This window comes from Astyanax mexicanus, chromosome 20 (genome assembly GCF_023375975.1).
Source record: "Astyanax mexicanus isolate ESR-SI-001 chromosome 20, AstMex3_surface, whole genome shotgun sequence".
Taxonomy (NCBI): domain Eukaryota; kingdom Metazoa; phylum Chordata; class Actinopteri; order Characiformes; family Acestrorhamphidae; genus Astyanax; species Astyanax mexicanus.
In genome coordinates, this window is record NC_064427.1 from 31,622,291 (window position 1) to 31,649,221 (window position 26,931).

At 37.9% G+C, this 26,931-nt stretch overlaps 1 protein-coding gene across 30 annotated transcripts in view; it reads left to right on the forward strand.

Moving 5' to 3' along the window:
- Positions 1-26,931, forward strand: part of dlg2 (discs, large homolog 2 (Drosophila)) — a 440,002-nt gene that overhangs the window by 331,815 nt on the left and 81,256 nt on the right. For 17 of the 30 annotated variants that reach the window (XM_049468833.1, XM_049468837.1, XM_049468843.1 and 14 more), the window contains 4 exons: positions 2,187-2,331; positions 4,287-4,452; positions 14,895-14,954; positions 18,232-18,387. In XM_049468833.1, the coding sequence (XP_049324790.1) occupies positions 2,187-2,331; positions 4,287-4,452; positions 14,895-14,954; positions 18,232-18,387 (527 nt within the window). The remainder of the gene's footprint in view (positions 1-2,186; positions 2,332-4,286; positions 4,453-14,894; positions 14,955-18,231; positions 18,388-26,931) is intronic. The other 13 variants (XM_022681335.2, XM_022681341.2, XM_022681344.2 and 10 more) reach the window with 4 other exon arrangements.

Sequence of the window (26,931 nt, forward strand, 5' to 3'; positions counted from 1 at the left end):
TAAAGATTCACACCTTATTTGCTGCCTTTAATGACAAGCTCTTTGTGTGAACGTGGTCTGGGGCCTGAAAATATTGCCTTTTTCCAGAAACCCTTGCAGCGTAACTTTAACGGTTATTTGGAGGAATAACAGCAGCTCTAAGTGCTCTTAGTAAACTAGAATCTGATGAGATCTAATGCAATAAGTATAAAGCTAAATGTTTAGTTACTGAACTGAGACAGGCATTAATGACTTCCTGTTGAGCAGTGCTATTAATACTGCATACCATACTAACCCAGTCTCACTGAAAGTATATACTAACATGCCAAAAGTCATGGGACTGCAGTTTGTAAATTGATCATGAAGTGTTACTTTGCTTTGTCTTGAGTAAGTCATATTATGGGTTGTAAATGGATGAAACACTTTTCACATTTTGTGGGCATTTAACCCTCTATGGCATGAATTATATTTTTCGGGAGATATAAACAGCCAAATATATTTTTAAATATATTTTTGCTCATACTTTAATTTATGTACATCTCAAGGGGTGACAATAGGTGTATGTAAATCATTACATAATATTTAATCAGGAAATAATATTAAAGTTATTGTAAAAATATAAGCATATATTTTATAAATTAACTAAAATAAAAAACAGCAACTAATTCAAAGCATTTTCTAACCAATCAAAGCTTTTTAAAATGGCTTCTGCCACAGTGTGTCTGCGTGACCCTTCTCCTGATTTTTTGAAGGGTGTAGTAATGAGTATATTAGCAAAGTCGCAGGACAATTCAACCAATCAGATTCGTGATTTTCACTCCGGGGGTGGGGCCATGGCTGTCAAACCCTTTCTCAGCGCTGTGCTGAAGGGGTTACGCGTTGCTTAGTCTAAAACAGCGCACATGCTGGATTAGTTCAATAGTTAACTAACTATAATGGAATTGCAACATAAATGAGACATATATTGTGTCATATCATATAAAAAAGCCTTTTTAAAGGCTGTGCTTCAATGTGAAACTAATTCACAATAATAGATTGTCTGACTGGTGAGTTTTTGTGTGTACTTAATGTTTTGGCTGACCTGGCGTCTTGTAGGCATACAAATGAGTGATATTTGTTGGCCGGCTGTACTTGTAGGAAAATTAAGCACTGATTTTGTGGTTTGTAGCGGTTGTATTTTTGTTGTTGGATTTTACCAAATTGAAAACCTCTGGAATATAATCAAGAGGAAGATGGATGATCACAAGCCATCAAACCAAACTGAACTGCTTGAATTTTTGCACCAGAAGTGGAATAAAGTTAGAAGTGTGTAAGACTGGTGGAGGAGAACATGTCAAGATGCATGAAAACTGTGATTTAAAAACAAGGGTTATGTAATAACGTTATAATAAATAACATTGGATCGAGTGTAGTTAAAACGGAAAAGCAATGCTATAAAACACATTATAACCACAGTATTTACTGAAATGTTATATTGTTATTTGACCTGAGGCAAATGCACTGTGCCTGTTCTTTTTTGCAGCACGCGTAACTGAGTTCAGACAGAGCGCGGCTACAAATATGAATTCAATTCATAACCAGTTGTCTGGGGGCCCCAGGCCAGCTCAGGGCCCCTAGCAATTACTTGGTTTGCCTGTACTTTTGTTGCAACGGGCCTGACTGGATGCTGCCCACAGGACACTGTTGATGGACTATTCTTTGTCCAGCAGTGACACTGAGGTGTTTAAGAACTCCAGCAGCACTGCTGTTTCTGCAATTTATTACATTTATTTCAAGTTAATATTTAAATGCTTACTAGCAGCTCCAATCTTACAACAGACTTCCTCCCCTCTGGAGCGTACATTATTACATCACCAAAAACTGCTGCCTCCTGCATGTAGTGATTCCTGATTGCAGTTTTGTTTTACAGTTAAGATATGTCTGGACCTTAGCCATGTAAAATGAGAGCGGTTTCCCTTCCCTCTCGCCCTGCAGTAGTTTATGACTCAGGCTCTGCTGCCACACAGGGTCGTTAAAGTCGTTAAAGCTGAGTTTGATTTAATTAACAGGATCAGTGCTGTGTGTAATCCTGTGTGTGCAGGCCACATTTGGCTGCACTGATTTGCCATTGACTACTGAAGCGTGCGGTAAAGCGCGTAGGCAATACTGCATGTACACACTCTCTCTCTTTCTCTTTCTCTCTCTCTCTCTCTCTCTCTCTCTCTCAGGTAAATAACTACACCCTGGAGGAGGTCACCCACGAGGAGGCCGTAGCCATACTGAAGAACACGGCAGACGTTGTGTATTTGAAGGTGGGGAAGCCCACTAGTGTTTACCTTTCCGATCCCTATGGGCCTCCCGATATTACCCACTGTAAGTAGCTCTGCACGCACTATTGTAGTATTATAGTATGTTAATATAATAGTAATAAAGGATGGGGTATTGTGTTCTGTTTAGAATAATATTAGAGCAGTAGTGTTGTGTAGTGTGTGTATAGTTTCGTGCTATTAGCAGCAAAATGTGGCTGTCAGGCTTGTAAAGCTCCAGAAAAATGGGGGCTTTACAGGAATTAAGAGGAAAATTAAGAGACCACTTCAGTTTCTGAATCAGTTTCTCTGATTTTGCTATTTATAGGTATATATATATATGTTTAAATAAAATTAACATTTTTGTTTTATTCTATAAGCTACATACATTTCTCCAAAATTCCAATAAAAAATATTATTATTCAGAGCATTTATTTGCAAAAGAAATGGCAAAAAAGATGCAGAGCTTTCAGACCTCAAATAATGCTAAGAAAACAAAAGTTTATATTCATAAAGTTTTCTAAGAAATCAATATTTTGTGGAATAACCCTGGTTTTTAATCACGGTTTTCATGCATGTTGGCATGTTCTCCTCCACCAGTCTTACACACTGCTTTTGGATAGCTTTATGCCACTCAAGCAGTTCAGTTTGGTTTGATGGCTTGTGATCATCCATCTTCCTCGTGATTATATTCCAGAGGTTTTCAATTTGATAAAATCAAAGAAACTCATCATTTTACGTATTTTTCTTATTTTTTCCACAGCTGTATTCCAGGTCATTTATGAACATTTCTGCTGTTTAAGTTATCATTAAATTGTGGCACAGTTTGAAGAATTAATTCTAAATTAACATTATGTCATAAAGGCAAGGCAAGTTTATTTATACAGCTCCTTTCATACACAATGGCCATTAAAAGTGCTTTACAAACTAGAAAATACAAAGAAAGTCACATAAACATGTAAGAGATTAACAATAATAATTGGAAATAACTAGAATAAGAATAAAGCATGAATAAAACATGATAAAACAAAATAAAAAAAAGATAAAATAGAATAGAGTTATCCAAAAGCAGTGTGCAAGACTGGTGGAGTAGAACATGTCAAGATGTAAGAAAACTGTGATTAAAAAACAGGATTATTCTACCAAATATTGATTTCTGAACTCTTAAAACATTATGAATATGAACCTGTTTGCTGTCATGCAAATATCTTGTATCTCCACATTGTGTCTTTACAGGAGAAGGAAAGAAACTTTTTTCCTTTCAATTGAAGTCAACATAAAAATATTTCAAAGTTAAGATAAAGTTGTTTTAGAGCATTTCTGTTGGTCGATTCATGAAACAGTGTAAAGAACACTGTGGTCTGTGCCAGATACAAGTTTTATGCATGACAGCAAAATATTGTTTAATGAAATGATTAGGGCTGCTCACAAAATAATAGAAATACAAAATTAAACGAAAACTGGAAAATCATGAAAATCACTTATGAGTATCACCCTATTTTACAATGTAACTTGTAACTATTTGTAAAAAAAAAAAGAAAAAAAAAAACAATCATGAAAATAGATATACAGATTTTGTTTGACAGCAATGTTACAATATTAAACTTTTATCAAATCATATTACATATATATATATATGAGAATTAATACAAACAAATATTCTAGTTCTATTTATTTCTTAATTTATTTATTTTGTATATTTAGACATTAACTGAGGTCTGTATTCAACCAAAATGTTATATTAAAAAAAAAACGTATAATATTAATTAATTAATTAAACAATGTTGTATGAAAGCAGCATTCCACTTCAGTCCTTTTTTAGTAACTGTGTTAAAACTCAGATATTTATGATTTTTTTTTTTATTTATTTATTTATTAATAAAGAGTTTGTATAATTATAAAGAGCTTTTTGTGTTAAAATTGAGTTTAGTAATTCCATAACTGGGTCTACTATCTTTCTCTATCTTTTCCTCTCCATCTCTCTCTCTCTCTCTCTCTCTCTCTCTCTGTCTCTCTCGGCAGCGTTTTCCCCTGCTATGGATAATCATATCTCTTCTGCTGGTAATAATGGGACTCTGGAGTATAAGTCCAGTCTTCCCCCCATCTCCCCCAGCCGCTATTCGCCCCTGCCGCGCCACCTGCTAGGGGAGGAGGACATTAACAGGTTGGATGGCTTTTCATTCTTACGGTAATTCCCTCCCTCTCTCCGCCAGACGCCACAGCCCACAGGTAGAATCTGTGTAGACCCGCCCCCTCAGCCCCCCCTATGTGTGTGTCACTGTGTGGAAATCCCAAAGGCAGTTAAGGCAGTTGAGTCATCACGGCCCGTGATGGGATTGCTTTGGGATTTTATTTATTTATTTATATTTTTTAGAAGCCCCTCCTCCTGTTCCCCCCTGTTCACCTCCCCTGTTAGTCGTTAGTCCTCCACCACCTCGTCCCTGGTGTCAGTCTTCTTATTGAAACGTCTGGTGTGTATTGAGTGTCACTGTGCTATGTTTTTTTTCTGTTTTTAATGGAATGAAATGAATCACATGATGTATTTATTGTGCTGCTTTCAGCAATGCAATTCCAATGCACATTTACTAAAAAATCGCGCATTGTTTTTACAGCTTAATTACTCAAGAATGCGTCAACGTACCAACATGATTCATACATTGTGACAAACAGGGAGCCCTATTGTTTCTAAAAATAGCACTGACCTCACGCTGAACTAAAGTGTGTGGGAAATCTATTGTAAAATACACATAAAGAATAGGTTTACTTTCGTATTTTCATGCTTTATTCTTTCATTATAAGCAGCTGATATTAAATATCCAGTGTACTAAATCACTTTCATAAGGTAGGAATATTGGCCATATTGGCCCAAATTACTCAAACTCTTAGCCTTAGTAATCTGCATATTCCCATCTTCAGAGGTGGGAATCTCAATCAACCTTTATTTTTCACTCTGGAAAACATTGAGGGTGACCCTCATTTACAATGTTGCTGAGCATTTACAGCATCAAAGGCACTAAAACATTTAAAAACATTTTTTTTAGAAATAATAAGGAATAAAATAGTAAAAAATAATAAATAAAAGAAATACAAATTTTAAATCAACATTTAATATATATGAAAAAATATATATATGTAAATTAAATTATAAACGACCATAAAAAAACTAATTGACACATAAAATGTAAAGAATTTATAAAATATAAAACAAATAAGGAGATAATAATAATAAAAGTGAAGTACAATGATAAGAATGAAAAGAAATGATAAAATGAATAATAATGAACTAAGAACAAACATAAAGAAAAATAAACAAAAAAATTTAATATCAATATCAAAAGGATGCTGCTCATGTATTCTGTAATAAGACAGACAGTAGTAAGACATGTAATGAACTATCATCAAAATCCTTCTACTATCAACTAATATACACTCTAATCTAACTATTACTGTAAATAAAGCTCTTGTGTGAATTGAATTGAATTCTGTACATTCAAAAATATGTAAAAAAAAAAAATCCAATTTCATGAAGATTTACAAACTCTGGAAGCATTTACATCCCAAATGATGACATTTTTAAGCAGCTCAATCTCTTCTGGTATAAAGCCGAATAATAGAATGTGGCTCTCTCCTAACATAACTCTGTTATAACAAGCGAAAGGAGAACTGACACCAACAATGGAAAAAACACACCAAAATAGGCTGGGGTTCAAAGGGTTAAATAAAAAGTAAGTTATCACAAGTGATCCATTCATGCTCCGCATTCTATTTCTCTAAAAACTGTTGCAGGTTCTACTAACTTTTATTATGTAATGAGGTAATGTTAGAATGGGCACAAATCTGGCTGCCTCGCCTTAATTAGACACAATAACACACTCCAACTGGGCAACTGAGCTTTCAAACCGGGACATGTTGTGCTGGAACCTCGAATAGCAACTCTAAAAAAAGATAATTACAGTTTCTCATTAGACTGAATGGGTTTCTGAACAGCTTGCCCAATCACACACAAGCTGCTGCAAAGGGTTACTTTCATGGGCGGAGCATGAGCGGGTCACTTATTCTTACTCATTCCAAAGGTAAGTAAAATAATAAGTAGAAAGCTAGAGAGCTCGAAAGGTGAAACGTAAAAGTTTATGCAGCATTTTATTAAAGTTTATGCAGTCTTTTATTAAATAAATGAACTTTTCTGTGATAAAAAATGTAAAGGCTTCAAGGCTTCTCCTAATACTAATAAATTATTTTCTGTATTTTTTTCTTTTTACTTTTGGTGTAAAAGAATACCAGTCACACCACTTCTTATTCTCAGGAACCTTATTTTTTTCTTTTTATGATTATCTAACATTGTAAATTTAATATTAAAGGCTGTTTAATATGAAAGCTATGCAGGAATGCATGCAGAATTATTTTGTGAACACAAAAAATGTGATAACAAAAGGTTTATACCACAGTATAATACTTTGAGGACAGATCTGCACACTCTTGGTATGTTAATCCCAGTGTCTTCATGAGGCAGAGTCACCTGGAATAGTGTTTTTCAGCATCTTGAAGGAGTTTCTGGAGGTACTGAACAATAGTTGCTGTTTTCATGTATTTAATAATAATTTACAATGTAGATAGTAGATTAAATAAAACAAAGAGAAAAACGAGGGAATGAGAAAAATGAGTAGGTGTGTTCAAACTTTTGACTGGTACTGTATATATGTATTTTATTTAATGTATTTATATATATATTATTATTATTTTTTATATATATATAAGTGTCGTCTGATGCTATCAGATTAAACTCTTCTCTGTGCCATCTCCCTCCGCGTGGAGAGCAGATGGCATTCAGTCTTGTTTGTCTGTGTGTGTGTGTGTGTGTGTGTGTGTTAAGTTGTTTTGGGGGGCTTATTTTAAGAGGCATATGGTTCCTGCAGGGCAGGAGATATTTCTGACTGGCTGCTCAGCGTAAAAACCTGAGACAGACTGGCTGGAACAGGCCTGCATGCGGGACGTCTGAAAATCTCCCATCACAGTCTGGGCAGAGCACACACTCCTATACAAATCATTACTGGCAGGGGTCAGTTAGTTGTCAGTCATGTTCTGCGTTCCATTAGGAACACTTTAAAGTAGTAAGATAACGGTTAAAAGGTGTCAAAAGTTTGTTTATTTGAAAAAAGTTATTTAATAGTTTTTAAATGTATCATATAAGACAGTTATAAAGAAAGAAAGTACTGAGAATGTTTATAAATGTAATTAAAAGTTGGGACAATATAGATTTTATGAGAGTTTCTTACATTTTCTTTGATTAACCCTTTCAGACCTGAATTCTGTTGCAGCAATGGAAAAATATAAATAAAACCGATTTTCTGTCTATGTGCACACAAAGGAAGATTCAAATATTCTAATAAATATCTATATAAATATGAAATCCAATTAACTAAAATAAGTAACTGTTTTTTTTTACATCTATTGGATTAGAAGCATATGCCGGATTTTCTTTTTATTTTAGATTTGATTTTGACCTTTTTTGTTCACAAGCCATCCCCAAACAAAATAAACACGCCCCTAAATCCAGCTGCACAAAGCACAATTATTGCTAAACTATTGCGCTATAGATCGTTAAAATAGGGCCCTTTGATATTGACCTTTTTTTTCCACAAACCATCCCTAAACACTAAAATAAACATGATGAAATGTGATTAAAATTTGCCTCTTGCGCAGTTTTTTAATGCAGTGGGCGGGGCTAATCTATTGTTTTATTGGCTTATAAACGTTTTCATTGGGTTGTTAATAGTCTATTCTAATTAATAACAGGTCTCAATTAGTGTTATGTGCGACAAAACATTTGAAAAAATAAGAAATTGCATCATATCCATTGTAATGGAGACAGGGTGTAAAAGGGTTAAATTGTTAAATCTTACATCCTGTGCAAGGCGTGTTGTGATGCTCATTGCTATCTTATACCCTGTAAACAGTCTATTTTCACTCCTTGCGCCTGCATCGTTTAAAAAGCATCAGTGCATTTCTGGCGTATTGCTATTTTGGTGGCGGAAAAAAACAGGGCATCACTGACTGATTAAAACCCTGACAACAGTCAACAGTCAGACATTCATTACTCTCCTAGATACGCAGGTGCGCAACGTGCATTCATTGCACCTATATTAAATGAGTCTCTATTAAAAGTTACCTTAAAACTCTAACAACTCTAACATTTCTGTTCTGGGTTAGATTTAAGGTTTAAGGTGAAGGTTTGGGTTCTCATTGAGTTTTAGAATTGATTCATCTTTGAGTTTAGGGTTGAAGCACATTTGATAGACATTCAGTTGCATGTTGGTTGAGCATCTATGAGGCGTCTATAATTTACTATCCAAATACTAAAACCCAAATTCAAGACTTCTAACATCTTATAGAAGATAATCACATAATTTGCTTGCTTGCTTATGAATATCTGCACACTCAACAGCTGTATTCTTTCCATCTGTGGGTCATAAATATTTTGTTAGCTGTTAGCAGACGTGCTGGGCAGTTGAAGTCAGTTAAGGTCAGACAGGGTCTGTTGTTGTTGCATTAACAAGAAGAGTGCTGATCATCGGCTGCCGGCAAGCTGCATGACCAGGATTCGAACCAGCCCGTGGGTATTTTTCAGTAAGGATTTTGTTGTTGTATAGTATAGTGCAGCTACAAGAAAAGTCTAGTAGGTGTGGGCAGTTGTTTACAGCTAATATGGAGGGCAGGGTGCTTAGAAGATCCCAGAACTCCAGTACGCTTTATTGGTTTACAGCACCAATCACACGCTTACCAGCATGTTATCTTCTACAGGCCAATGAAAGGAAGGTGGGAGAACTAGAAAGAGAGAGAGAGAGCAAAAGAGAGAGAGAATGAGATAAAGAGAGCAGGTAAAGTCACTCAGCATTTTAATGTTTTAATGCCACTTTCTTAGAGTTAGTTTTGAATTAGTAATGACATGAAGTGTTGGAGTGATGGGAGGGACCTTATTTTGAGCTGTGAGATTGGGATTAGCGCTCCAGCTCTAAAGCTTAGCCGACTCCAGGTGCCTCTGCTAGGCTCTGCTAATCTGCCTGCTTAGCCCCTGTGATCTCCTCTGGTTATCCTGTGAAGAAAAGAGCCTCAGATATTTTAAAGGGTCTCGATCCAAACTCCCACAAAGCTATTAAAGCAGTAGAATGGGTTGCAGTGTTTTAAGTTTATATTATAACTTTATATTACACCGTTACATTAGAGGAATAAGAATCGATTCTGGCAGATAGGCTAAGATGATTAGCATTGCAAAGCTTCATGCGGATTTCGCATTATAAATGTAAACCTATGCCATAGCTCTGCCAATGAATAATGGATTGGCTGGGACAGAAGGCAGAAGACTGTCTGACAGTGTGTTTGTGAGAGTGTGTGTGTATGTGCTGGGGGCTGGAGGCTATGATGCAGTGTGGTGTAATGCAGAGAATACAGTATGAGTAGGGAGGATGGTGTGTGTGTGTGTGTGTGTGTGTGTGTGTGTGTGTGTGTGTGTGAGTGTGGTGAAGGGGGGTGGGGGAATTAAAGTAGTCAGAATACTCTTAGAAGCTCTTAGAAGCCCTACACTACCGTATTTTTCAGACTATAAGATGCACTTACAATCCTTTAATTTTCCCCCAAATCATCAGTGCACTTTATAATCCAGTGCACCTTATTAAATACCAGTCCGATATTAAGGAGCACTAAAGCCACTCCACAGAAATACAGTGTTATACAGGAGTTCCAATTTAGTTCTCCAGCTCCGAAACTGGAGCAGTATTAGCATTAGCTGCTAAACACGCTAAGCGCTAGCTCTTTTGCCATTCAGAGGTAAATATTATAGGCCTGTAGCCTGCTGCTAACCCCAGCTAGTACTGCTGGAGCAGCATTAACATTACCCGCTTACCACGCTAAGCGCTAGTTAGCTCTCTCGCCGTTCAGAGGTGAGTATATTGGACTGTAGCCTCTGTGTTTACCATGTTAAAACAAGCTACGTGGGACTAATTGCTAGCTAATATCACCCTGGCTCACCAGAACGCTCAGAGTTCCTCTGTGTAGCGCTGTCTGGCTAGCCTTAGTGAAAATCTGGAAACCTAAGCTTACTATAGATGAAAATAGAAGTGCTTTACTCACCCAAATGAACAGTTTTCAGGAGAAAAATCTAGAAAGTCTTAGAGAACCCACCCAACCCACCCTCTCAGTGCTATTGTGCTCACTCGGGGCTTTCGGCAGCTGATGGCAAGCTGCATGACCGGGATTCGAACGAACAATCTCCCGATCATAGTGGCAGCGCTCTAGACTGCTGGACCACTCGATGCCGAGCCTAAAGCAGTGAACCCCTTCTCATTCAAAAAAGGGTTGTGAAGCATCCACTTTTTTCAAATCATCATACCTCAAAATATTACAGTAGTATATAGTATTATTGGGGACAGAGAGTAGTGTAATCTGTATGATTGTGTAGCTTTTATACAGTCTCACCCTGCCTTATTTTTAAACTGAAAAACTATCAAGTACAAAGTTTGCTTTGCTTATAGGGCTCATAGACTAAGTGAGCACTGCTTGCTTTTAAATATATAATCAATAAATATTTAACTGTCCTTCATAACAAGGCATAACAGACATGACAAGTGTTTGCCTGTGTAGCAGATAAAGAGAGGTCAGAAAAAAAGGCATGTACAAATGAATTATGAATTGGGATTTCAATTGTATAAGTGGACCTCTGAAATTTTAATTAAAAAAAACACAACATATGAACCCTTTGAAGTACCAGTCTCTCTCTCTCTCTCTCTCTCTCTCTCTCTCTCTCTCTCTCTCTCTCACACACACACACACACACACACACACACAAATAGTCCTCTACACTGCTACACATGTAACATACTACACACACGCCCCCTAACTGACATACTTTCTTATACATCAGTACCCACACCAAGTCCCACACTCACACACGCCCTCTACACATGAATCATTCATGAGTCCACACAGCAGAATCAGCTCAAGACACTAACAATACCAGTCAAAAGTTTAGACACACCTTCTCACTCAATGTTTGTATTTATTTATTTTTCCTACATCAAATTAATTCTGAAGTCATCCAGACTATGAAGGAACATATAAGGAATTATATAGTAAACTTAAAAGTGTTAAACAAACAAAAGTGCTCTGTGAATCATTAAGGAACTTAGAAATATATCCTGTGCAATAGTGGTAACTCTTGGTCTTCCTTTTCCTGGTCCGGTCCTGATGAGAGCCAGTTTCCTCATAACGTTTTTGATGGTATTTGCAACTGCACTTGAAAATACTTTCAGGAAAGTCCTTGAACTTTTTCAATTTGCCTGACCTCCATTTCTTAAAATATATATATTTGTTTTTTTACTTCGTTGAGTAGTTCTTGCCAGAATATGGATTAGAACATTACCCAAATGCTCTTAAACACATCAAGAGGCAAGAAATTCAAGAAATTAACCCATAACTGTTTAACTGAAAGCTATTTCAAGTGACTCAAACTTATAAAGCTGACTGAGAAAAAAGGACGGTGTACATTTTGTTAACTAAATTATTTCATTAATTTTTTTATTAATCCACAATGCAGAACTTACCACACCACACACACAAACACACACACACATACCCACAAACACAAAACAGCAGCAGCTCTAGAAAACAAGAAAGAGAGAGAGAAAGAGAGAGAGAAAGAGAGAGATCGACTCTACATGCAAAAAAAAAAAGTATCCAGAATCTCTTTACAGTAAGTTAACAGGACAGCAGGATGCTCTGGATCAGTAATTGGTACTGTACATAGAAAGGTATAAAGCCTAGTATCACTTGTCTTGGTAAGAAACAAGTGATAGAGAAACAAGTGATGCTTTCTTGGCTTGGTCTTGAGTGCAGGAGTCATGAGCAGAGCCATACAACACAACTTGGGCTGAAAGTGAAGAACTTTGGACAGAGATGGAGAGAGAGACAGAGAGAGTGAGACAGAAACCGGGAGCTAGTTTTTAAAACAACTCACATAGTGTCATGTCTACATCGTTAGGGGTATAAAGCCTAGCATCACTTGGCTGTGAAACACTGGATCTCTAGGTTCTCTACAGTGATAGAGCTGCACCCAACAGGTTTGAGTGACATTTTTTGATCTTTATCTAATCACCCTTTATCAGTACTCTTTGCCAAATAGCATCAAATCCTAACAACCATGTTTCTAAATCTGGTCTAAGCTCTTTGCAAAAAATCAGGACCTTTTAGGGCAGCTAAATCATAAATTCTGATCCTAGAAATTTAGATGAAATGCCAAAATAGGCCCCCAAAAACTCACCACACCACATCCCATGATTTTTGCCATGCCTCAAGGAAGGAAAAGAATGCTGAGTTGAATGTGGTTCTTTGGCTCTTTGCATGGACGATTCTAGCCAGACACTGCCAGTCACGATCATTACAACCAAGTGGTAAATGTTGCACATTTGTCTGGCCCCCACTACAACTTCATAACTCCGGTAACTTGTGGCACCTTCAGTTTATACAGTTGTTGGCATCCCCCAGACATCCTCTGACGTTATACTTTATTATCAATACACACACTGCTATATTCTAAGTTATTATGGCTTGTCAGTGTAATGTGCACTCAAACTATCACAAAACACTTGTGTAATCTTGAGCTTATTAGGGCATAAGTGGGCATGTAAGCAAGTACTGGAAACAAATTAATGCAAGCAGCTGGTAAGCTTATATGTGACATTTTGATATGCCAGGCCTTAGATCTCATTTTCTGTTTGAGCATTTTTAGAGCAGTGCAGTGAGAGTCAGCTGACATTCAGGCTTTTTATTTTTGCATCTGACTGTGTGGTTGCCAGATTGACGGTGGCAGGCTGTAAGTCAGTGTGAGAAGTGTGTGCCTGTGCACGTGCTTTTTTCTGCAGCTGATGCCATGGCAACACTATGATAAACTATGCATATATTAGGGCTGCACAATATATAGTTTTAGTGTTGATATTGCAATGTACACGTGCGCAATAGTCACATCACGGCATTATACATTTTCCCATACATTTTTCACAGTGTTATCATTTTACATGACAATATCTACCAGATTTCCGATAATATCTACTTAATATATATATTTTTTTACTCCAGCCATTGATGCACAGATTGCATTATTAATAGCGTAATGTTAGATTATTGGCTTTGGTTAAATTTTGGTATATTTCAATATTGCAATATATTTCACCAAAGATATTGCAAATCTAGCATATACAGTATACACATATGTATGCATGTGCATATTTCTGCAGATTATATTCTGCCTATGTAGACTTCTATAGTGTAAAAGGCAACATATATGAAAGTAGCACCATCAAAGTGTCAAAGGCCTGACTATAAACAAAAGATCATTGTATGGAATCTCAATCATTAGTTAGAGGGATGTAAAGCTCCCCTCCTGCACTGACTGTAGCTCTAAAGCCAATGAGCTGCATCTCTGGAGTTCTGGAGCGCCAACTGATTCCTTTGGGATGAGTCGGAGTGACATTCCTTTATTCCTTTAAGGCAAGAGAGAGAGAACTGAATGAACAGAATACAGAGAGAGAATGGGGAATGAAGAGGAGAGAGTAGCGAGAGAGTGAATGCTGGAGGAGAACATGTCATAGAGGATGGGTGTTGAGGAACGGTTAAGAAAGAATGTTTCATATCTTGGTCTTGACTGCAGGAGAACTACAACAGAGACGGAGAGAGAGACAGAAAGAATGAGTAAGAAACCAGGAGCTAGTTTAGAAAAGCACTCATGTAGTATCAGGTCAACATCGCCAGCTGCATGTTTCTTTTTAAAACAAGAGCACAATACATTTTGTTGGATTTAATCCATTGACATTTCTGAGCAGTTACTGATTGGTTGAAACACAGTATGAAGGAAAGATTACATTTTGATGAGGATTTTTTTTTGCTCCAACCAAAATAAATGTTTTTCACTGAGGAGCTAAACCTGCTAAACCACTGGCTCTCCTTTAAAGGTTGTCCAAAGATTGTCCACATAAAGAAACTGAGGTTATTTTTAATTGGCCAGGTTGCTCAGACTCGAAGAGAGGGCAGTGAGCTAGCGTTAGCTCTGTGATTGGTCAGGGCTTATTCAGACGATATCCTTACACCCTCCGTAGGACCACACATGCTACCTTGAGTGGGTGAAGCAACTATACTAAAATACAAGACATGTATTAAACTTTGGGAAAATGTTCATAAAACATACACACTTTGTACATTTACATTATTTACACTGGGAGCCCTGAGGGTTCAGATTAACTTAATTAGAAAAAAAAAAAAAGATTATGTTTTCCAGGGGTTTTAAAGGAGTTAAAGGAGCCTGTCCTTAAATGCCCTCTTTCTAGCATTGCTGTGGACTTGGTGAAGTTGTTGAGTGTCTGTCTACTCTGTTAGTTTTGTGTGTCGGTGTCCGAAGCCCAGCTGTCCCCCCTGAAGGATCTGTTCAGTGGTGTCTGTTGGTGTTCAGCTGTCTGTAACCGTCTCAGCGTCTGCATGCAGTCTCCACTCAGAACTTAAAGCACATTTTAGCACTTTTTAAACACTTTGATCTCAATAAATACAGAAGTGATTTGTGTCTGTGCTGATCTGCTGTCTCTCTCTGATCAGAAATCCCTCCTTAGATGACGGGGAGGGCCACAGGTTTGATTCCCAGCACTTCCAGTTGAGGTGAGAGTCAGCTGTTTGGGATTAGATAACTTGTGGTGCAATACTGACATCACAATGATATGCAAACAAACAAACCTTAAAAAGTGTTTTTTTAATAGAATTTTATTTCTAATTTTTCCCATTTTCTCCCCAATTTACACGACCAATTACCCAACTCACTCACTAGGACTCCCCCCATCACTAGTGATGCCCCAACACACCAGGAGGGTGAAGACTAACACATGCTTCCTCCGATACATGTGAAGCCAGCCACCGCTTCTTTTTGAGCTGCTGCTAATGCAGCATTGCCGAGTAGTATCACAGCGTGCTCGGAGGAAAGCACAGCAGCTCGGTTCTGATACATCAGCTCACAGATACCCTGTGCTGTGGACATCACTGTAGGAGTGATGTGGGGAGAGAGCGCCATCTACCCACCCGGAGGGAGCAGGGACAATTTTGCTCCCTCTGAGCACCGACAGCTTGATGGCAAAGCTGCATGAGCTCCTGCTCATAGTGGCAGCGCTTTAGACAGCTGGACCACTCGGCGCCCCTAAACTAAGTGTTTTAATGTGCATTTAAACATATTTGTGAAACCACGGCCAAACTTAATTGCTGACCCATGCCCTATGCTGTAGCCTTGTTTTAGGGAGTGCTATAAACAGCGATGATAGAACTGTTGTATAATCTTAATAATACACACAAGGATCGTGCCGTGCTATAACCTGTAATATTGCCAATAAGCAGTGCCAATATTACATGTTATAGCACAATCCTTGAGTGTATTATTTAGAATATACCACAGTTCCATTATCACTGTTTATTGCAAGATTTTGAACCAAAGACGAGGAGAAAATATGATCTGTTTGGTTATAAACACTCAGGAAGTTAAAACAGTTTCATTGCTGCTCTGTTTGTAGCGGCGCTGTTTGGCTTGTAAGCGCTGCATCGTTGCTAGGTTACCTGTATGTGGAGGAGTAATACATGGAGAACTGTGGTATAATAGTCTTTATAGAGACTGTCGAGCCTGCCATCAGGATTATCTTTTCTGTTAGCTTCAAATGAAATCCAGAATCATTACAAAATAAAAAAAAAGAGCTGGACATATTCACAGTCTGATATCTAACAGTTCAGAAATAAACTTAATTGCGAAAATCCAAAACCTTACCAGGAATCATAGGTTATTAATGAATAAGTTGTTTGTATATCTGGATTAATACCATTTTATACACTTTTATCTGTAGTTTAACTTTTATCCTATTTTGGTTTTACAATAGTTTCAGTCACAGCTGTTCCCAGCAGTCACGGATTGTGTGATATAATCTTCTGCACATAAAGCAGGATAATTAGTCCACATCACGCTGCTCTAGACATCTGCATCAGACAGCTCAGGCTAACGGATTGTTTAGACATGGGCCTTGGATTTGCTGCTTCAAACACACACATCCCTGGGGTCTAAATCTAAAAAGAAAATCCCAAAAATTGTATGAATTGTATGATTTATTTGAAATAATTAATTAGGATTTTATTAGATTGGATGTATTATCTTATTTCATATTTGATACAATAGAAAAAAAGCAAAACTTAATATTTAGTACATAAACCTTTGTTTCCAATTAAAGATGTCAGACCTTCTGTAGTTCTTGACCAAGTTTGTACACACTGCAGCAGGGATTTTGGCCCAGTCCTTTATACAGGTCATCTTCAGATCTTTCAGATTTTTGGGGCTGTCGCTGAGCAACATTGAGTTTCAGCTCCTCTCCCCAAAAATGTTCTGTTGGGTTCAGGTCTGGAAACTGACTAGGCCATTCCAAAACCTTGAAATGCTTCTTACAGAGCCTCTCCTTAGTTGCCTTGACTGGGTTTTAGGTCATTGTCATGCTGGAAGACCCAGCCACTATCCATCTTCAATGTTCTTACAATGCTCCATTCTCCCTTTAATACAGTCCAGTGGTCCTGTCCCCTTTGCGGAAAAGCACCCCCAAAATATGATGTTTCTTGGGGTTGTACTCATCTTTTTCTTTTTTTTAAACATGGCAAGAAGAGGTAATACATAAACAGGTGCAATTAATACAGGTAATTAACAGGTGTGTGAGAGCCAGAATTCTTGCTGGTAGGTAGGTGATTAAAAACTTATTTCCTGCTATAAAAAGTATTTAATTATTTATATGTCAGTTGAAGTGTACCTATGATAATAATTGACAGACCTCTTTATTCTTTGTAGGTGGGAAACTCTGCAGTGGCAAAATCTGCAGTGTATCAAATACTTATTTCCCCACTGTAGATGCAGTACATTACAGTATATTTTACAGAATATTACATTGTATACAACTCTGGAAACAATTAAGAGATCATTTCAGTTTCTGAATCAGTTTCTCTGCTTTTGCTATTTATAGGTTTATGTTTGAGTAAAATTAATATTGTGGTTTTATTCTATAAATCACTGACAACATTTCTCCCAAATTCCATATAAAACATATAAAAAGAGAGAATTTATTTGCAGAAAATGGGAAATGCAAAGGAAACAGGTTCATATTTTAAGAGTTTTTAGAATTTTAAGAGCTCAGAAATCAATAATTGGTAAAATAAACCTGTTTTTTAATATCAGTTTTCATGCATCTTGGCATGTTCTCCTCCACCAGGCTTACACACTGCTTTTGGATAACTTTATGCCACTCCTGGTGCAAAAGTTCAAAAAATTCAAGCAGTTTAGCTTGGTTTGATCATCCGTCTTCCTCTTGATTATATTCCAGAGGTTTTTTAATTTGGTAAAATCCAAGAAACTCAATGTTTCAGTGGTCTATTTTTTTTCCAGAGCTGTATATACATTAGATTACAGTGTACACAATACATTACTATATATCTTTTTCATCCCTGTTGGTTTTTTTTTAATCTAGATGCTCCTGGTACAGAATAATGAATATACATCCCAAATCTTTAAAGAGCATTTCTTAATGATGGAAAATTCCAGATGTTCCCAGCAAGTTGTTTGAGTGTATTTCTGCTGTGCAGGTGTTTCAAGCCTTGAAGACTCATCGCAGACTAAAGCTTAACTAACTGCACTGGATCCCCTGTTGATCTTCTAACATTGTTTCTGCATAACAATGATTTCCTTCCCTCTCACTCTCACTCTCACTTCTTCTGTCTTGTCTCTAGTGCTTTCTCTGTCTCTCTCTCCCTCACTCTCGTTCTTCTTCTGCTTTCTTGTGCGCACACTAACCCACAGCTGTTCTGCTTTCTGCTTTCTCTCTCTCTCTCTCTCTCTCTCTCTCTCTCTCTCTCTCTCTCTCTTCCTCCCCAGGCCTCCAGAGCCCGTTTACAGCACTGTGAATAAACTGTGTGATCGCGCCCCCTCTCCCCGTCACTACTCCCCCGTGGAGTTCGATAAAAGCCCAATGCACTCCATCCCTTTCCCTCACTACCACATAGGTCTGCTCCCTGACTCCGACATCACCAGGTACTGACCACTCGATGCTCTGCATGCAAATGAGGTTCACCTGCATGCCCCGCCCACAACCTGTTTGCTTCCCTGTGATGTACCCCTCCCCTCTATGACCCAGAACACCTGCATGCCTTTCTACCCTTTCTAGTCTACCTAGTATTTACTCTTATATATTTTTTTTATATTGTGCTATTAGTGTAAGTTTTAATTTACAGATATATATATATATATATATATATATATATATATATATATATATATATATATATATATATATACATGACAAAATATATTGTATGCTTATACAATAATATATATATAAAATACATTTTGAAAAGTTTTGAATGTGCGGTAAACAGATTTCTGTGCTTTTTTATTTAAATAATCAATAATAGACGAAATGTATAATGTGGTTGTTCATTCTGAATACTGCCCTTTGTAAGGGTTAGAGTTTTATCTCCTTAAGTTGCCTGTGTGTGTGTATGTGTGTGTGTGGTGTGATAAATGATTTTCTACCATACTCCTTGGTCTATGTTTAATAAATCCATATAATGCAGTCATAGGGGAAAATGTTAAGCATACAGCTCTGGAAAAAATAAGAAAGCTTCTAAAAATTATGTGTTTTTTATTTTACCAAATTGAAAACCTCTGGAATATAATCAAGAGAAAGATGAATGACTACAAGCCATCAAACCAAGCTGAACTGCTTGAATGTTTGCACCAGGAGTGAAGGCATAAAGTTATGCAAAAGCAGTGTGTAAGACTGGTGGAGGAGAACATGCCAAGATGCATGAAAACCCTGATTAAAAACCAGGGTTATTCCACCAAATATTGATTTCTGAACTCTTAAAACGTTATAAATATGAACTATAATGACCTATAAATAGAGAGAAACTGATTCAGAAAGTGAAGTGATTATTTTTTTTCCCAGAGCTGTATACATCAGATAGAATAATAATATACAGTAGGCTTAAAAAAACTGTTTTTCTTTCAACAGAAGAAAAGTTTACGTCAAGTAATTTTCCAGCATTTCTATTGGTCCATCTCTTTTAAAATTTGAAAACAATCTAAAGAACAACTGCCAGATTTTCATCATGCCAAATAGTGAAAACAAGGTTTTTATATGACATGGACAGAATATATTTCTTGATGATTTTAGAGTAAAAAAGGTGTGTGTCTGCAAAAGTGCATTGCCATTTTGGACTTTTGGACTTTGTAACCTGAAGCATTGGTGTATCCATGTATCCATAAAAAAGTACTATAGCTTCAAATTAGATGGGATCCTAAAAGCTGGTTGTAGCAAATGTTGTTTTTTGGGTTTAGAGAATGGTTCACCTCACCTTTCACACTTGCTACCTTGGTTTGACCGAATGAAATCACCCTAAAAAAAGTGAAATCACCCTAAAACTGTAGAAGCACCATTAATATTATTAACCTTTGGGTGGTTAATTGACGGCAATGTTTTGGCTTATCTGTGTATAGCTACTCTGGGTTTATTTTTTTTGTCTGTGCTGCATTACTATTTATGTGCTGTATTGCCATTTCTGCAGATTTTTATTGCTGGGTTTTTTGGTTTGTCTGTTTGTTGGTTTGATCTCTCTTGGTCCAGTGGTGTTATGCCAAGTCATGGTGTTAGATTACCTAATTCTCCCTCAACCCCCAGCCCTTCAGTAGGTCTCTGGATTAAGTTGATTGCATTGTTTATTGACGAACCTCTGAAGGTCACAGCCTGGATGCTGGCAGGACGTAGAGTCGGGTGTGCCTGCGGCGCTTAAGTGCTGTCTGAGCATGGTAAACTGCAGCCAATCAATTGGATCTCCTTTATTGCTCCTGTAGCTGTTTTCCTTTTATTTGTCTGAACAGTTTGACTTTAATTGACTATAAAGCAGGAGCGTCTCATCCTTCGTACTGCTGATTGAATTAACGCGGATATAAAGTTTATGGTTCGGAGATTAATGGAGTTTAATACAAGAGCTTTTATTTCATAAATGACGTGTGTGTGTGTGTCTGTGTGTGTATGAGTATTTCTGCCAGAGGCTTAGCCCACTATGCGAGTCTGTCTGCGTTTTGCTTTGCGCAGATGGCTGTGGAATGTTTCGGGTGTATCTGGCTCCTGCACCTCGCGTCGTGCGTCAACGTGGGAGGACTTTGTTTACCGCTTTGTTTAGAATTTTAATGATCGGAGCATGACTTAATGAATTATAAAGCGTTCCCTAATTGGCTTCACAGGGAATCAGACTGATTTTCATGTCAGACTGCTATAGAGACATAGCATCTACTGCATTAGTTAAAAGCTTGCACATTGCAACTTGCTTAGTAACTATTTTATTTATTTATTTAAAGAGATGTTTGTCAGTTGATGCGATGACGTAAATGTGTGTTTGTTTTTTGTTTTAGTGCATTATAATTTATTCACAGCTGGCAGTTCTGTAAGAACTCTCACCTAAATCAAAATAGAGAGAGATAGAGAGGTAGAGAGAAGGTGAGAGATAAAATCTATATATAATAGCCTTAAATAACCCTGCGGAGACTGTTTAACACCTTCTCCCACCTTTGCCTGGTGATACGGTCTTATTCAGCATTAAATCTGGCATGTTAATGAGCCTAATACATATTAATGACTTATGCCCATAGTTACCAGACAAAGATCACCAGGAATATCCACTTTGAGATTATATATCAAAGCTCAAACTGCATTAATTGACAGCTCTCAAAAGCTGCTTTTGGGTAGTGTTCCTCTTGGTGAGAAATCGCTGACCACTAAACATCCCTCAAAGACTTTTTGAGTCAAGGCGGACTAAGGCACTTCCACTATGATCGGAAGATTGTTGGTTCGGATCCTGGCTATGCAGCTTGCCATCAACTGCTGTGGCCCTGAGAGAGCACAGTTAACCTTGTTCTCTCTGGGTGGGTAGATGGCACTCCCTCCCCACATCACTCCAGAGCTGATACATCAGAGTTGCTGCGCTTTCCTCCGAACGCGCTGTGATGCTACTCGGTAATGCTGCACCAGGAACAGTTCAAAGAGAGACAGTGGCTACCTTCACATGTGTCGGAAAAGGCATGTGCTAGTCTTCAGCCTCCTGGTGTTGGAGCATCACTAGTGATGGGGGGAGTTCCAATGAAGTTCCATGTGAAGTTAGACTCTGCCTCTTTTCAAACTGCTGCTGATGCAATACATACTGATTCCAATACATCAGTTAGAGACATCACACACTAGAAGTGATGAGGGGAAAGAGCACCATCTACCCCCCAGAGAGAGCAAGGCCAGTTGTGCTCCCTCAGGGCTTCGGCAGCTGATAGCAAGCTACATGAACAGGATTCGAACTAGCAATCTTCCAATCAACTACATTTAATCTTGTATCAAGGCTAAAGGTGTTTCATGGTTTCCCTAATTAACTTTTAAATCCTTTTGGTGTATTATTGTAATCATAATATTGTACATATGTGATCATGTCATTATGGATTCCATAATTCTCCTCTCCCAATCAATCAAGCAACAATGTAAAAAAAAAAAAACATCCAGAACTAGTTAAAAAAAAAAGCTTCCTTACTCAAACATATATCTACTGTCCCTGTACTGGTGACTCCTGTTAGACTGGGCAAGCCCCTGAGTTGACGGCACACTGGCAGGAAGCAGGTTTAACTCCTCTTAAGCTTCAGATGCCACAGCGCTCCCCTTCTTGTTGTGGCTTTATGCAGTGATTAATGGTTTGTTGTAAGCAGTGAAGCGAGAGAGGCATGTTAATTTTGTTTCATTTATGAGGACAGTGCTTAAGAGAGACAGACCATAAATCACCATTCCCCTGGGCTGGATCTCATCACTCCTAATTGATATGCAATGTGTGACTGCTGGAAAAAGGACAACGTGGCCCAGTTCAGCATACACACACACTGACAGGCATGATGCACTCGTCTCTGGTAAACACCAATGCTGCAATCCTTATGTGCATCAAACATGAACTTAACCCTTGTGTGGTGTTCATATTTTTGTTACTCCTTTACTTTGTTACTTGTATTTAATTCAGCAAAATTAAGCAATTTTACATTAAAATGCTTTACACACCTAAATTGCAAGCAATATAAACAGCTTACATGGTTAATATTTGCCCTTTACCTTTCTTATGTTAAATTTCTTTCAAAAAGTGCTACTCTTTTTTTATTAGTTTTTTTAATAAAATGTAAAAGAAAATGAATTAAACTCAAGATATGAGTAGAAAATGTGTTTAGTTTCAAATTTACAAATAAAGCAATGTTTATTAGCCCTTGGCCAAACATACTGTATGTAATATAAATGTGTGTGTGTATGTGTGTGGGGGGGGGGGGTGTACAGTGTGTGTTTATCGAAAATGTGTTTTGATATATGTTTTTCACAAAAAATGAGCCAATGCCAAAGAGTTTGAGTTAGAAAAAATATTTTTTTTGTATCATTTGATGAAAAATGACCCGAACACCACACAAGGGTTAACGTTGTTTCATCTAAACATTTACTGTGTATTTGTTGTGGAGAAGAAAGGCCCGTTGAATTCAACTGAATGCACTGACCTATATATATATATATATATATATATATATATATATATATATATATATATATATATATATCCAAATAAAATGCACTATTTAACAGCAATTTTCTGTCAGTAGAGGTTTAAAAAAATATGTTTAAACAACTGTATGTTTCTGGTCACGGGAGTCACAGAAAATATCTGTCAAACAATTTAAACTAATGTTTTTTGTTTTTATGTTTATTAAAAAGTTATTATTATATTAAAAAGTTAAAATTGTTTTGTTTCGACATAACCCTTTACATACCCGTAAAGCTAAGCTAAGTTAAGTGAACAAAACATTTTCAATTTCAAAGTCAAACGAGTGCTGAATGTTTATCTACACAGATTTTTCTCCTGAAATCTGTTTATTTGGGTGAGTAAAGCGCTTTCCTTTATTTACAGTAAGCTTAGAATTCCAGCTTAGATAACCGTGCTAGCGCTAGCCACGGTTAGTGGCTAATGCCGCCCAACAGGGCTACACTTAGAAATCCTGAGTGTTCCAGTAAGTCAGGGAGATATAACCATAGCTTATGGTTTGTCCCACGTAGCTTATTTTAACATGGTAAACGCGCAGACTACAGTCTGATAATACTCACCTTTGAACGGCGAAAGAGCTAACGCTTAGTGTGGTTAGCGGCTAATGCTAATGCTGCTACAGCTTTGCTAGCTGGTGTTAGCAGCAGGCTAAAGGACAATAATACTTACCTCTGAACGGCAAAAAAGCTAGCGCTTAGTTCGGTTAGCGGCAATGCTAATGCTGTTGGAGAACTAAACTGAAATTCCTGTATAACGCTGTACTTCAGTGGAGTGTCTTTACAGCTTCTAACAAACTGACTGATAACATTCATACATAAGGCGCACTGGATTATAAGGCACACTGCTGATTTTTGGGACAATTCAAGGATTTTAAGTGCTCCATAGCGCCTTATTTTAGCTATAGGTTTAATTACAGACTGTAAAACTTTTATTTATAAATGTTATATCACATACAATGGTGTGTAAATTAAGAAAAAAAACCTCTACAAATAATATAGTGTTTTTATTGGTATCACTTTTTTTGATGGTCCTTGCTCACTTGACACAACTAACAACCAACATAATGTACTGAATGTCTATTGAATGTAACCTTATCTCTAACCTTAAATCAACCCAAAAACATTAACCCCAAGCTTATTCAGTTGCATTTAATGGACATTTAGTTGAATGTTAGTTGAGCATCTATTTAGCATCAATAATGGACCTGTACTCCTCCTATCACTAGAAATGTCCCAACACCAGGAGAGTGAAGTCTAGCACATGCCTCCTCTGAAACATGTGAAGTCAGACTCCGTCTCTTTTCCAACTGCTGCTGATGTAGCATTGCTAAGTAGCATCACAGCGCACTCACAGATGCATCGATACATCAGCTCACAGACACCTTGTGCTGAGCGACATCATACCTTTGGAATGATGTGGGGAGAGAGCGCCATCTACGCACCCAGAGAGAGCATTGCCAATTGTGATCTTTCAGGGCTCCAGCAGCTGATGGCGAGCTGCATAACAGGAATTCGAATCAGCAATCTCCTGATCATAGTAGAAGCGTCTAAATTCGCTGAGTTGTTGGGAGCCAAAACATGATACTTCCACCCCCATGCTTTACAGTTGGCAGTGTGTTCTTTTCATTAAATACGGCATAAATTTGCTGAGTGTGGCCAAAATCTGCAAGATCTGCTTTAAATATCTGCTTTATTACGCTTACGTTTTCGTGGAATATCTAATGTTTACATACCTTGTCCAAGGCATTGCGCTATTTGACGCTTTTCGGCAGCAGAGAGATCCTTTTTCTTCCCCATGTTGCTTGAAACCTGTGGCCTGCTTAATAATGTGGAACATCCTTCTTAAGTAGTTTTCCTTTAATTTGGCTCATCTGGCAAACGAATTATCAGAGGTGGCTGAGATTGATTTCAGTGATCCAAAGAGCCCTGAGACACAATACTATCCATGAGTTTAATTGAGAAATGAGAAAAAAAATCATCTTTATGACACTTAAATACAATTTGCATAATAATTTGGATTTTGTTTCACAAGATGCTTAGAGAAGCCCATGTATCTTGTGAATCTTGAAGATTAGACATTTTGGAAATTTGTATTTGAGTTCGCAATTTAGATTCTGTTAGATTTTTTTCATTTTTGTTCAATCCATGACTAATACTGACAATGAAAGAATTATCTCATGGTCAAAGCGACGGTTGGTCAGCGTCCGTCTATAAGTTATAAGCTGCTTAACTATGCTTGTGACCAACAGAACAGGAGTCCAGGTAAAGAGTGCGTGGTGCCTGTGCACGTAGTGTTCCCTAGCTTTCCTCAGCAGCACTCGGCACTGCGTCTCCTTCTCTTCTAAAACCAATTACAGTGTGGGAACTGTGCTATTGTGCAGCATCTGCTCCACTGAACCAGCAAATAATCAATCGCTTTTCCTCACTCTCCCTCCCTTTCCCTCTCCCGCTCCCTCTCTCATCCAGTGTGCTGCTTTCTACTCTCAAATCTCAAAAGGTTAAAGCCACATTATACCACTGCAAGTAGAGAGCACGCACTGTTCACACAGGGCTGCCTCGCCCTCTCCTCGAGGAAGGTGTTGAATGTGTAAGTGTGTGTGAGTGATAGATAAACGAAGCGTGTGTAATGTGAGCAGCATTATCCATGCAGCCGTATCAGAGATACAGGATCACAGGATAATCCCCATCAAACCCCTGGCTGTCACTAACAGCAGTGCTGAATTAATAATCAGCCTTGTGTTGATGGACAGTTGCAATGGTTTGTTTTCATACATACAGCCTAGAATAACCTTTAGAGAGGTCGAGTTAGTGTAATTGCACAGCATGTGCACAGTGAATTATACAGTATTTACAATCAACCAATCAAAAGACATGTACTAAGAAACAATATCGTGTCCCATGATTTTTGGCATTAAGATGTTTAGCCGCCATGAGCCCAATCTAGCATTTTTGAGACATGGTGTAGAATAGGTCCAAATTCCATAAATCCATTCATTCTTCAATATCACTAATGCCAATGGTGGTGATACATCCGCCCCCATGCTTCACAGCTGGCAGTGTGTTCTTGAGTGTGGCTAAAACTGATCTGCTTTGAATTCTTCAGTCCACAGATACAGTCTGCAGTCAGTCTAGAGATATTGCATGCAGATTCTTGACACTGAGTATACGTGAGATATGATATACCTCTCAAACCCACAAGATAAATAACGTTTGGCTCCTGCCTTGTGGGCAGGGCTAACTTTTAGATTTTAGGTTCAGATCTTTAAAGGGTTTACACCCTGTGGAAGGCGTGTTGCAATGCTAATTCCTATCTTACACCCCTTCAACAGTCTATTTTTCGACACCTTTTGCCCGTGCCGTTAAAATAGTGTCAGAGTTTAGGAATAAATCTACACTGGTAGGCGTGGTGGTCTGGAAGTGAAATGTGTTTTGATAAATTTCTGGTGTGTTTCTATCTTTGCAATGGGAAATACAGGTGTGCCACTGACTGATTAAAACCCTGACAACAGTCAACGGTCAGCCACTCAATCTTATATTAGCCATGAAGGAGCGCTGTATGTGTTGCGCTGTTAAGATATCAACTTGCTAAAGTTAAGTTAAGAGCACCTGGCAAAAACTTTCCCTGTCCTGTTGCTGCTGCCTTGCGACACTCACCTACTGTTCTGCGGACCTCAGCAACTGTCTTGTGGAGCTTTTTAACTTTCTCGCGGAGCTCAGCTACTGTCACACGGAGCATTTTAACTGTCTCGCGGAGTTCATCTACTGTCCTGCGGAGCTCTTTAACAGTGGAAGAGCTCCGCAGGACAGTTAAAGTGTTCCACAGGACAGTAGGTGAGGTCCGAAGGACAGTTAAAGAGCTCCACAGTACAGTTAAAGAGCTCCGCGGTACAGTTAAAGAGCTCCGCAGGACAGTAGGTGAGCTCCGCGAGACAGTATGACTTCCGCAGTACAGTTAAAAAGCTCCGCGCGACAGT